We start from the raw sequence: 13,356 nt of genomic DNA, 5'->3' as shown, positions 1-13,356 counted from the left end.
TCGGTGTGGCGCCAAGCATATTGTCCGGTTACGCGCAGAGTGGACTGAGGTGATCTTGGGGAATAACGACGGAGTTTGTTACAGTGTTGAGACACCGAAGTTTATTGTTCAATTTGCATTTTTCTTTACGGTCAGGGACAGTATGAGTGTAGCCAGATCCTTTTCACTCTCTATCCTTGTTTCATTTTGTGGTTCACCGGATTCATCATCGAGACGAGGGACAGACGAACGACCTGCTAGCTAGTCGGTACAGCTCGGTAATCTAGCTAGCTACTCTACCAGCAGCATCCTAGTTATCCTAGCTAGTCGGTACAGCTCGGTAAGCTAGCTAGCTACTCTACCAGCAGCATCCTAGTTATCCTAGCTAGTCGGTACAGCTCGGTAAGCTAGCTAGCTACTCTACCAGCAGCATCCTAGTTACCATAGCTACCACTACATCATCACCGGCTGTCTGCATTTCTTGTGGACGGATGGAGCTCCCCGGTTGTTTCTTCCACCTGTTAAATCCCGGTGAGGCTTCTCCCTCTCTCGTTGACGGATGCTGGCTACCTCTGTCCGGTTCTCCTCTCTTCACTAGATGGACGGTAACTTTAGTGTTTATTGAACACCGGGTAAATAATCACTAGTCAGAACCTAAACCTCAGTATACATTCATTATAAAAAGCATCTTAATATCTGATATTGTGAGTAAACAACCTCGAGAGTGCGTCTTCCAGCCCTCCAATAAATTACATAATTCAACCCTCCCGGTTAGTAAATTTACCTCAACATGCCCCGGAGAAGGCAGAGTAACGACACCAGGCTTTTAGCGGGGCTGACAGACTGACTACAACGCTCGCGACGCTGAATGAATTTCGTCATTAAAAATGACACACTGCTCGCGCCATTAACAAACGTCAGGAAGTCAGTTCTATTTGTGAAACTCTTCTTATGTTTCCCCATCTGAGCTCAGAGTAGATGAGAGATGTAATGTTTGTCTCTGTTGTGTTGAAGACCAATCAAGCAGGAGAGACCAGCCTCCCCTGTTCCCAGCTGTGTGTCCATGAAGAGTGACTGGTCTATGGATCATCCTCAATCCTTTAGAGGGAGACTTTTCTACTGAACAAAGGTAAGAAGAACTCATGGGTCCTGGTCAGTGAGTTAAACAACACTGTCGTTCCAGTACTCTGCTGCCTGTGACTGGAACGAATTGCAAAAATCGCTGAAGTTGGAGACTTTTATCTCCCTCACCAACTTCAAACATCAGCTATCTGAGCAGCTAACCGATCGCTGCAGCTGTACATAGTCTATTGGTAAATAGCCCACCCTTTTCACCTACCTCATCCCCGTACTGTTTCTATTTATTTACTTTTCTGCTCTTCTGCACACCAATATCTCTACCTGTACATGACCATCTGATCTTTTATCACTCCAGTGTTAATCTGCAAAATTGTAATTATTTGCCTACCTCCTCATGCCTTTTGCACACATTGTATATAGACCCCCCCTTCGTTTTCTACTGTGTTATTGACTTGTTAATTGTTTACTCCATGTGTAACTCTTTGTTGTATGCTCACACTGCTATGCTTTATCTTGGCCAGGTCGCAGTTGCAAATGAGAACTTGTTCTCAACTAGCCTACCTGGTTAAATAAAGGTGTTCTCAACTAGCCTACCTGGTTAAATAAAGGTGTTCTCAACTAGCCTACCTGGTTAAATAAAGGTGTTCTCAACTAGCCTACCTGGTTAAATAAAGGTGTTCTCAACTAGCCTACCTGGTTAAATAAAGGTGTTCTCAACTAGCCTACCTGGTTAAATAAAGGTGAAATAAAAATAAAAAAAAATAAATAAAAAAAATTTCTCCTCTCCCATTTTCCCATTTATTGTTGTTGTTTTCATAATCCATAGGCTCATCCTTTTATCCATTTCCATAGTCCTAAAACAATATTAAACAAACACAACATTCCCTCCCTTTGTGTGTGTGTGTGTGTGTGTGTGTGTGTGTGTGTGTGTGTGTGTGTGTGTGTGTGTGTGTGTGTGTGTGCACTCCCTGGATGAGGAGTGGTAATCTCTATCCTGATTTTCTAGTCACTTTTACCTCTACCTACATGTACATATTATCTCAATTATAGCCTCATTATTACCTCAATTACCTGGTACCCTGCACATTGACTCAGTACTGGTTCTCCTTATAGTCTCATTATTACCTCAACTACCTGGTACCCTGCACATTGACTCAGTACTGGTACTCCTTATAGTCTCATTATTACCTCAACTACCTGGTACCCTGCACATTGACACAGTACTGGTACTCCTTATAGTCTCATTATTACCTCAACTACCTGGTACCCTGCACATTGACTCAGTACTGGTACTCCTTATAGTCTCATTATTACCTCAACTACCTGGTACCCTGCACATTGACTCAGTACTGGTTCTCCTTATAGTCTCATTATTACCTCAACTACCTGGTACCCTGCACATTGACTCAGTACTGGTACTCCTTATAGTCTCATTATTACCTCAACTACCTGGTAGCCCTACACATTGACTCAGTACTGGTTCTCCTTATAGTCTCATTATTACCTCAACTACCTGGTACCCTGCACATTTACTCAGTACTGGTGGTACTCCTTATAGTCTCATTATTACCTCAACTACCTGGTAGCCCTACACATTGACTCAGTACTGGTACTCCTTATAGTCTCATTATTACCTCAACTACCTGGTACCCTGCACATTGACTCAGTACTGGTTCTCCTTATAGTCTCATTATTACCTCAACTACCTGGTACCCTGCACATTGACACAGTACTGGTGCTCCTTATAGTCTCATTCTTGTTATTTTGTGTTGCTATTTCCTTATTTTTATTTACAAGTCACAAGGACAACGTAGCACGTCCTGTGAACACGTCAGGGTTCCATAGCCGGAGGCAGACCAGCAGGAACTGGATCAGCAGCACAACAAGGTAACACGTCTGGTGAACAGGTCAGAGTTCATATCCTCAGGCAGACCAGTAGAAACTGGATCAGCAGCACAACAAGGTATCACGTCTGGTGAACAGGTCAGAGTTCATATCCTCAGGCAGACCAGTAGAAACTGGATCAGCAGCACTACAAGGTATCACATCTGGTGGAGCCTGTATCAATACTGATAGGATGGAAAGAAAGGGAGCTCTGCTCTCAGATCAGCTTTCTCCATTCAAATATGTTCTTTACATTAGAATTATTTCACAATACTGACCACGGATCAGCTTCTATTATCCCCTATGGCTACAAATACTAAATGAATAAAATGTAAAATATAAGTGTTTTACATACAGATCTCACATTACTGTATTGAATTATTATATTAAAATATTTAAATATTGATGTTAAAAGTGTATCATTTATATAGTTATGTTAAACATTAAACGTTAAACATTCCTTATTAAACATGTATTTATTTGTTACATTTGACTGTGTAGCAGATATATATTATTACTGTGTAAAACCTAGCAGATATATATTATTACTGTGTAAAACCTAGCAGATATATATTATTACTGTGTAAAACCTAGCAGATATATATTATTACTGTGTAAAACCTAGCAGATATATATTATTACTGTGTAAACCCTAGCAGTACTACTGATTCCTCTGAGAGTGAGACAGATATATATTATTACTGTGTAAAACCTAGCAGTACTACTGATTTCTCTGAGAGTGAGGCAGATATATATTATTACTGTATAAAACCTAGCAGATATATATTATTACTGTATAAAACCTAGCAGTACTACTGGTTTCTCAAAGGTAAGAAGAACTCATGGGTCAGTGAGTTAAACAACACTGTCTCTAGTCATTTCTCCTCTCCCATTTTCCAATTTATTGTTGTTGTTTTCATAATCCATAGGCTCATCCTTTTATCCATTTTCGTAGTCGTAAAACAATATTAAACAAACACAACATTCCCTCCCTTTGTGTGTGTGTGTGTGTGTGTGTGTGTGTGTGTGTGTGTGTGTGTGTGTGTCTGTCTGTCTACTCCCTGGATGAGGAGATGTAATCTCATGTTTTGTCCACAGAAACCAACAGGGGAGATCAGAGTCAGAGATTCTCAGTGGTCAGTCTTCCCAGAGTCATCAAACAGACCTGGCCTCCATATTCAGTGTATGTGGTCCTGTTATGTACATTTGTTTTTGTTTACCTCAAGTAAAGTTGATCTGTCGATCATTCATTAATGTGTTAATGAGAAAGCATTTATTCTCTTGCTTAACTTATTTACTTGATTTATTTCAGTTGCTTGAAGAGAAAATTATGACATTTGTGAAGAACGAGCTGAAGATGTTCAAGAGGATTCTTAGTCCAGAACTCCCAGAAGGCTTTGAGAGTCAGAAGCAGGATAAGGAAGTGGTGGACGCTGAAGATGAGAAGCAGGAGAGCAGTGCCAGAGAGGGGGCTCTGAAGATCACACTGCACATCCTGAGGAAAATGAACCAGAAGGAGCTTGCTGACACACTGGAGAAATGTAAGATCTGTCTGCCTCATGTTGAAAGATGTTTTATAACATTTAAAAGCTGTAGCTAAAGTACAGCTAAAGTAGCTGTGTAACTCAATGATATTGTAGCAGCCTTAACACAACACCTAGTGACCTCATCAAGTAGCAGCAGGGATGTGTTGTGGTGATTAATTTAGAGAGAGAGAGAACATTAATAATACCATCAATAATACCAATAATAATATAATCAGTCACACCAGTCTGTAATGCATTATGAAAACATTTACACATTTATACAGTCAGTTAAGAGAATAAATTATTATAATGTACAACTTTATAACAGTCCTACAATACTGTAGGTATTAAAACAGACGTAATATTAATATCCTCTGTGTTATTTCTAGATTCAGATGATCCTGCTGTGATTTGCCAACGTGAACTCAAATCTAATCTAAAGAAGAAGTTTCAATGTGTATTTGAGGGGATCGCTAAACAAGGAAACCCAACACTTCTCAATAAGATCTACACAGAGCTCTACATCACAGAGGGTGGAACAGGAGAGGTCAATAATGAACATGAGCTGAGACAGATTGAGACAACAAACAGGAAACAAGCAAGACCAGAGACTGCAATCAAATGTAACGACATCTTCAAACCCTTAACTGGACAAGACAAACTTATCAGAACTGTGCTGACAAAGGGAGTCGCTGGCATTGGAAAAACAGTCTCTGTGCAGAAGTTCATTCTGGACTGGGCTGAAGGAAAAGCAAATCAGGATGTCCAATTTGTATTTTCATTCCCTTTCCGGGAGCTGAATTTGATGAAAGAGGACAAACACACTTTCATTGAACTTCTCAATCACTTCTCAATGGAAACCAAACAATCAGGAATCTCCATCTACAACAAGTACAAAGTTCTGTTCATCTTTGATGGTCTGGATGAGTGCCGACTGCCCCTAGACTTCCAGAAGAACAAGATCTGTTGGGACGTCACAGAGTCAACCTCAGTGGATGTTCTGCTGACAAATCTCATCAAGGGAAATCTGCTTCCCTCTGCTCTCCTCTGGATAACTACCCGACCTGCAGCAGCCAATAAGATCCCCCCTGAGTGTGTTGACCAGGTGACAGAGGTACGAGGGTTCAATGACCCACAGAAGGAGGAGTACTTCAGGAAGAGATTCAGTGATGAGGACCTGGCCAACAGAATCATCTCACACATAAAGACATCAAGGAGCCTCCACATCATGTGCCACATTCCAGTCTTCTGTTGGATTTCTGCAACAGTCCTTGAAGACATACTTAAACATAAGAGAGAAGAGATGCCCAAGACTCTGACTGAGATGTACACACACCTTGTGGAGTTTCATAGCAAACAGAAGAATGAAAAGTATCTTGGGAAAGAAGAGACAGGTCCACACTGGAATAAACAGAGCATTCTGTCACTGGGAAAACTGGCTTTTCAACAGCTTGTGAAAGGCAATCTGATTTTCTATGAAGAAGACCTGAAAGAGGCTGGCATTGATGTCAATGAAGCCTCAGTGTACTCAGGATTGTGCACACAGCTCTTTAAAGAGGAATGTGTGCTGTACCAGGACAAGGTGTACTGCTTTGTTCATCTGAGCATTCAGGAGTTTCTGGCTGCTGTATATGTGTTCCTCTCATTCATCAACAACAATGAGAATCTAATGGACAAACTGCAAACAAACGACAAGCCTAAAGTTACTGTCTACAAGAGTGCTGTGGATAAAGCCTTACAAAGTGAGACGGGAAACCTGGACCTTTTCCTCCGCTTCCTTCTGGGCCTCTCACTGGAGTCCAATCAGAAGCACTTACAAGGTCTACTGGCAAAGTCAAGAAGCAGCTCACAGATCCATGAAGAAACAGTCAAGTACATCAAGGAGAAGATCAGGGAGAATCCCTCTCCAGAGAGGAGCATCAATCTGTTCCACTGTCTGAATGAACTGAATGACCATTCTCTAGTGGAGGAGATCCAACGATACCTGAGATCAGGAAGTCTCTCAAAACCCAACCTGTCACCTGCACAGTGGTCAGCTCTGGTCTTTGTGTTGCTGACTTCAGAAAAGGAGTTGGATGTGTTTGACCTGAAGAAATACTCCAGATCAGAGGAAGGTCTTCTGAGGCTGCTGCCAGTGGTCAAAGCCTCCAGAGCTGTTCTGTGAGTAAATAAAATGACATATAAGAACTAATCATCAGGAAGAAATATTCAGTTTAGAGAAAAATATGTATTATAATATGTATATCATATCGAATAAATGCATTGATTTTCACAATATTATAACAAAATGACCATACAATTCTAGGAGACAGAAGATGAATCTATATGTTGTTTGAGAGCATACACTAAATGCATCTGCCATTGTCCTACACTACTGGTGTTAAATTAACAGTGTGTTTGTGAAGTCATGATGATCTCTTTGTCAGGCTGTCAGGCTGTCTAGTCACAGAGGAAGGCTGTGCTTCTCTGGTCTCAGCTCTGAGGTCAAACCCCTCACACCTGAGAGAGCTGGACCTGAGTAACAACGACCTGAAGGATTCAGGAGTGAAGCTGCTCTCTGCTGGACTGGGGAATCCCCACTGTAAACTGGAGACTCTGAGGTCAGTATTCCTATAGTTGGTCAACAAGTGATAACTGTTCACCAGATCCACATGTGTTTACCAGACACACATAGTCCACACCATATGTGTTTGGACAGTGAAGCTTACAGTTTTAAATGTGGTGCTTTGCTCCAGCATTTTGGATTTGAGATACAATGTTTCATATTAGGAGACAGTACAGAATGTCACCTTTTATTTGAGGTTAATTAATGCTCTGCTCGTTAAGAAAGGAGTTATGTATCCATTTAAAGAAGTCTTAATAAATTTTAACAAATTTATTTTGTCAAAAGTTTAGTATCTGGTCCCATATTCCATGCCTGCAGTGATTACATCAAGCTTGTGATTCTACTAACTTGTTGTAATTCATTTGCAGTTTGTCTTGGTTGTGTTTTGAGTGTTTTTCCTAATAGAAACTGAATGGTGAATAATGTCCTGTCATTTTGGAGTCACTTCACTTGTATTGTCAGTAAGAATAGAAGATGTTTCTGAACACTTCTACATTCATGTGGATGCTACCATGATTATGACTAATCATGAATTAATCTTGAATGGTGATGAATGAGAAAGTTACAGAGGCACAAAGATCAGACCCCCTCTGTTATGCTACAGGGTAGCCTAGTGGTTAGAGCGTAGTAACCGGAAGGTTGCAAGTTCAAAACCCCCGAGCTGACAAGGTACAAAATCTGTCGTTCTGCCCCTGAACAGGCAGTTAACTTAAGTTGTTCCTAGGCCGTCATTGAAAATAAGAATTTGTTCTTAACTGACTTGCCTAGTTAAATAAAGGTTTAAAAATAAATAAATAATAATAATAATAATCAGGAATGAATCGTGAATAATGACGAATGAGAGGTAATGTTTCTCTGATATTGGTAATGGTGAGAGGTTAGTATGTTTTGTTGTAGCCTCTGTTATTGGTAATGGTGAGTGGTTAGCATGTTTTGTTGTAGCCTCTGTTATTGGTAATGGTGAGAGGTTAGCATGTTTTGTTGTAGCCTCTGTTATTGGTAATGGTGAGAGGTTAGCATGTTTTGTTGTAGCCTCTGTTATTGGTAATGGTGAGAGGTTAGCATGTTTTGTTGTAGCCTCTGTTATTGGTAATGGTGAGAGGTTAGTATGTTTGTTGTAGCCTCTGTTATTGGTAATGGTGAGAGGTTAGCATGTTTTGTTGTAGTCTCTGTTATTGGTAATGGTGAGAGGTTAGTATGTTTTGTTGTAGTCTCTGTTATTGGTAATGGTGAGAGGTTAGCATGTTTTGTTGTAGCCTCTGTAACTTTCTCACTCATTATTATATTATCTTTCTGAATCAAAAGATTCATCAGGATTCATGTATTATTCTTTAGAAACATGTTATTTACTCTTAGATAGAAAATTACTTACACTATGTTTACTCAATACAATCTAAATCTGATACCTCACTGTCTAAATAGATATGGTGTGGACTGTATACTCAATACAATCTAAATCTGATACCTCACTGTCTAAATAGATATGGTGTGGACTGTATACTCAATACAATCTAAATCTGATACCTCACTGTCTAAATAGATATGGTGTGGACTGTATACTCAATACAATCTAAATATGATACCTCACTGTCTAAATAGATATGGTGTGGACTGTATACTCAATACAATCTAAATCTGATTCCTCACTGTCTGTCTTCTGACTGATTCTGCTTTTGTACTTTGATCATTTGTCATTTATAATAATGATACATTAATTTATGAATAGATATGGCAGGTTTCAGGACACTGATGTACCTGCACATTTAGAAACAAATGTACTGCCTCTCCATTTTCACCACCAAAGAATATCAGTGTGATTTTAATATGATTTGACTCTTTGTCAGGCTGTCACGCTGTCTAGTCACAGAGGAAGGCTGTGCTTCTCTGGTCTCAGCTCTGAGGTCAAACCCCTCACACCTGAGAGAGCTGGACCTGAGCTACAATCACCCAGGAGACTCAGGAGTCAGACTGCTCTCTGCTGTCCTGGAGGATCCACACTGCAGACTGGAGAAACTCAAGTATGTAGAGGGTTTATGTCAATGTTCATATCAGACATGTTTGACTTATCAGGCTAGTTAAGACAAACATTCTTACCACCACCTGGACAAAGTTATATGATGAGTGTGTGTGTGTGTGTGTGTGTGTGTGTGTGTGTGTGTGTGTGTGTGTGTGTGTGTGTGTGTGTGTGTGTGTGTGTGTGTGAGTTCAGGTGTATCACTCAATGACTGTCTGTTCTTCTGCTTACCGCTACAGTGTGGAACATGGTGGAGAGTACACAATGAAACCTGGACTTAGAAAATGTGAGTGTTGACTGCTGTGAAGAATATGACTAAGAATAAGTCTTAATTCAAGTCAAAGTCAAAGACCACCATCATTACTTACTTGGTCATATTAAATATCAGCTGTAGTTCTACAGAAGCAGAAATCAGGGACACCAACGTTTACAAAGAGTTGATTTGACAGTGTGTGTGTGTGTGTGTGTGTGTGTGTGTGTGTGTGTGTGTGTGTGTGTGTGTGTGTGTGTGTGTGTGTGTGTGTGTGTGTGTGTGTGTGTGTGTGGCGTGTCCGTGTTACATAAGGAATGTGTGTTTTTGTTCATGCTTGCATACGTGTGTGTGTGTGTGTGTGTGTGTGTGTGTGTGTGTGTGTGTGTGTGTGTGTGTGTGTTCAGTGTGTGTAATTAATGGGAATCAGTGTGTTTTATATAACCATACAGTATAACATATGATCATTCAACAAGTCTCAAGTTACCTTCACTTCTCCTTTTGATACCTAGAAACATCTACATTAAATTAATTAGTGAAAAGTGAGTTAACATTCTAATGTGAATGATGATGATTTCTAATATTGTGTCTGGTTTCATCCATCAGATGTCTGTGATCTCACACTGGACCTAAACACAGTAAACAGACACCTTGCTCTGTCTGAGGAGAACAGAAAGGTGACATGGAGGACAGAGGAGCAGCCGTATCCTGATCACCCAGAGAGATTTGAGGACTGTGAACAGGTGCTGTGTAGAGAGGGTCTGACTGGGCGCTGTTACTGGGAGGTAGAGTGGAGTGGGAGAAGGGCTGATATAGGAGTGACATATAAAGGAATCAGCAGGAGAGGAGGGGTTAAGGACTGTTATCTTGGATGGAATGACAAGTCCTGGAGTCTGAACTGCTCTGACAACAGTTACATTGCCTGGCACAATAATAATCCCACTACAATAGACGTCCCCTCCTCCAGCTCCCACAGAGTAGGAGTGTATCTGGACTGGCCAGCCGGCACTCTGTCCTTCTACAGAGTCTCCTCTGACACACTGACCCACCTGAACACATTCACCTCCACATTCACTGAGCCCCTCTATCCAGGGATTCATATTTGGTATGATGGTGACTCAGTGTCTCTGTGTCAAATACAACATGATGTTTCACTCTAGTCAGGGTCATGTTCAGTAAGACACTCTATCCAGGGTGTTTGGTATGAATATCTCTCTAGTGTGTTAACCTCTCTATCCAGGGTGTTTGGTATGAATATCTCTCTAGTGTGTTAACCTCTCTATCCAGGGTGTTTGGTATGAATATCTCTCTAGTGTGTAAACCTCTCTATCCAGGGTGTTTGGTATGAATATCTCTCTAGTGTGTTAACCTCTCTATCCAGGGTGTTTGGTATGAATATCTCTCTAGTGTGTTAACCTCTCTATCCAGGGTGTTTGGTATGAATATCTCTCTAGTGTGTATACCTCTCTATCCAGGGTGTTTGGTATGAATATCTCTCTAGTGTGTTAACCTCTCTATCCAGGGTGTTTGGTATGAATATCTCTCTAGTGTGTTAACCTCTCTATCCAGGGTGTTTGGTATGAATATCTCTCTAGTGTGTAAACCTCTCTATCCAGGGTGTTTGGTATGAATATCTCTCTAGTGTGTTAACCTCTCTATCCAGGGTGTTTGGTATGAATATCTCTCTAGTGTGTTAACCTCTCTATCCAGGGTGTTTGGTATGAATATCTCTCTAGTGTGTAAACCTCTCTATCCAGGGTGTTTGGTATGAATATCTCTCTAGTGTGTTAACCTCTCTATCCAGGGTGTTTGGTATGAATATCTCTCTAGTGTGTTAACCTCTCTATCCAGGGTGTTTGGTATGAATATCTCTCTAGTGTGTATACCTCTCTATCCAGGGTGTTTGGTATGAATATCTCTCTAGTGTGTTAACCTCTCTATCCAGGGTGTTTGGTATGAATATCTCTCTAGTGTGTTAACCTCTCTATCCAGGGTGTTTGGTATGAATATCTCTCTAGTGTGTAAACCTCTCTATCCAGGGTGTTTGGTATGAATATCTCTCTAGTGTGTTAACCTCTCTATCCAGGGTGTTTGGTATGAATATCTCTCTAGTGTGTTAACCTCTCTATCCAGGGTGTTTGGTATGAATATCTCTCTAGTGTGTTAACCTCTCTATCCAGGGTGTTTGGTATGAATATCTCTCTAGTGTGTTAACCTCTCTATCCAGGGTGTTTGGTATGAATATCTCTCTAGTGTGTTAACCTCTCTATCCAGGGTGTTTGGTATGAATATCTCTCTAGTGTGTTAACCTCTCTATCCAGGGTGTTTGGTATGAATATCTCTCTAGTGTGTATACCTCTCTATCCAGGGTGTTTGGTATGAATATCTCTCTAGGGTGTTAACCTCTCTATCCAGGGTGTTTGGTATGAATATCTCTCTAGTGTGTTAACCTCTCTATCCAGGGTGTTTGGTATGAATATCTCTCTAGTGTGTTAACCTCTCTATCCAGGGTGTTTGGTATGAATATCTCTCTAGTGTGTTAACCTCTCTATCCAGGGTGTTTGGTATGAATATCTCTCTAGTGTGTAAACCTCTCTATCCAGGGTGTTTGGTATGAATATCTCTCTAGTGTGTTAACCTCTCTATCCAGGGTGTTTGGTATGAATATCTCTCTAGTGTGTTAACCTCTCTATCCAGGGTGTTTGGTATGAATATCTCTCTAGTGTGTATACCTCTCTATCCAGGGTGTTTGGTATGAATATCTCTCTAGTGTGTATACCTCTCTATCCAGGGTGTTTGGTATGAATATCTCTCTAGTGTGTAAACCTCTCTATCCAGGGTGTTTGGTATGAATATCTCTCTAGTGTGTAAACCTCTCTATCCAGGGTGTTTGGTATGAATATCTCTCTAGTGTGTAAACCTCTCTATCCAGGGTGTTTGGTATGAATATCTCTCTAGTGTGTTAACCTCTCTATCCAGGGTGTTTGGTATGAATATCTCTCTAGTGTGTTAACCTCTCTATCCAGGGTGTTTGGTATGAATATCTCTCTAGTGTGTTAACCTCTCTATCCAGGGTGTTTGGTATGAATATCTCTCTAGTGTGTTAACCTCTCTATCCAGGGTGTTTGGTATGAATATCTCTCTAGTGTGTAAACCTCTCTATCCAGGGTGTTTGGTATGAATATCTCTCTAGTGTGTTAACCTCTCTATCCAGGGTGTTTGGTATGAATATCTCTCTAGTGTGTAAACCTCTCTATCCAGGGTGTTTGGTATGAATATCTCTCTAGTGTGTATACCTCTCTATCCAGGGTGTTTGGTATGAATATCTCTCTAGTGTGTTAACCTCTCTATCCAGGGTGTTTGGTATGAATATCTCTCTAGTGTGTAAACCTCTCTATCCAGGGTGTTTGGTATGAATATCTCTCTAGTGTGTTAACCTCTCTATCCAGGGTGTTTGGTATGAATATCTCTCTAGTGTGTTAACCTCTCTATCCAGGGTGTTTGGTATGAATATCTCTCTAGTGTGTTAACCTCTCTATCCAGGGTGTTTGGTATGAATATCTCTCTAGTGTGTTAACCTCTCTATCCAGGGTGTTTGGTATGAAAAATATGTAGTAGCATTACTTTAAGGTTAATATAAATGATAGGTGTGTACAATCGTGTTACTCTGGTTGTGTAAATTGCTGTTTTCACATAAATCTGTACCTAATTCACCACGGCTGTGCACATCTTGTCTGTTCCGAACAGTCTCTCCTCATCCTCTATTCTAAGAACCAACAGTTCTTGGTTCTCGTAGGAGAACACAGAGGATTCTGACTAGTTGGCCACCTCATCCACTAGATATGTGTTGGTTCGACACATTGAGTCAGTTGTGGTGGAACCAGCCATGACTAAGCATTTATAGGTTTACTATATGAGACCTCTGTTGGTTTCTGTATGTCAGAGCTCTTGGCCCAACACTCAAGAGTGTGGAGTCGACCAGACTCATTATTGCAGGGCTCTCAACGAATCACTTATG

The 13,356-nt window shown here is 40.7% G+C and overlaps 1 protein-coding gene across 1 annotated transcript; it reads left to right on the top strand.

Moving 5' to 3' along the window:
* Positions 1-4,264: 4,264 nt before the first annotated feature.
* Positions 4,265-13,052, top strand: LOC116372098 (NLR family CARD domain-containing protein 3-like; the record flags this gene model as incomplete). The annotated part of the gene is made up of 6 exons (XM_031821184.1): positions 4,265-4,484; positions 4,865-6,629; positions 6,896-7,055; positions 9,061-9,092; positions 9,328-9,374; positions 9,945-13,052. Coding segments are annotated over 6 exons (2,778 nt in total), but the record flags the coding sequence as incomplete, so codon positions are not given.
* Positions 13,053-13,356: the final 304 nt, after the last annotated feature.

The sequence above is a fragment of the Oncorhynchus kisutch genome, unplaced genomic scaffold (assembly GCF_002021735.2).
Source record: "Oncorhynchus kisutch isolate 150728-3 unplaced genomic scaffold, Okis_V2 scaffold3909, whole genome shotgun sequence".
In the NCBI taxonomy this organism is placed as follows: Eukaryota; Metazoa; Chordata; class Actinopteri; order Salmoniformes; family Salmonidae; genus Oncorhynchus; species Oncorhynchus kisutch.
This window is presented reverse-complemented; position numbering and strand designations above follow the sequence as displayed.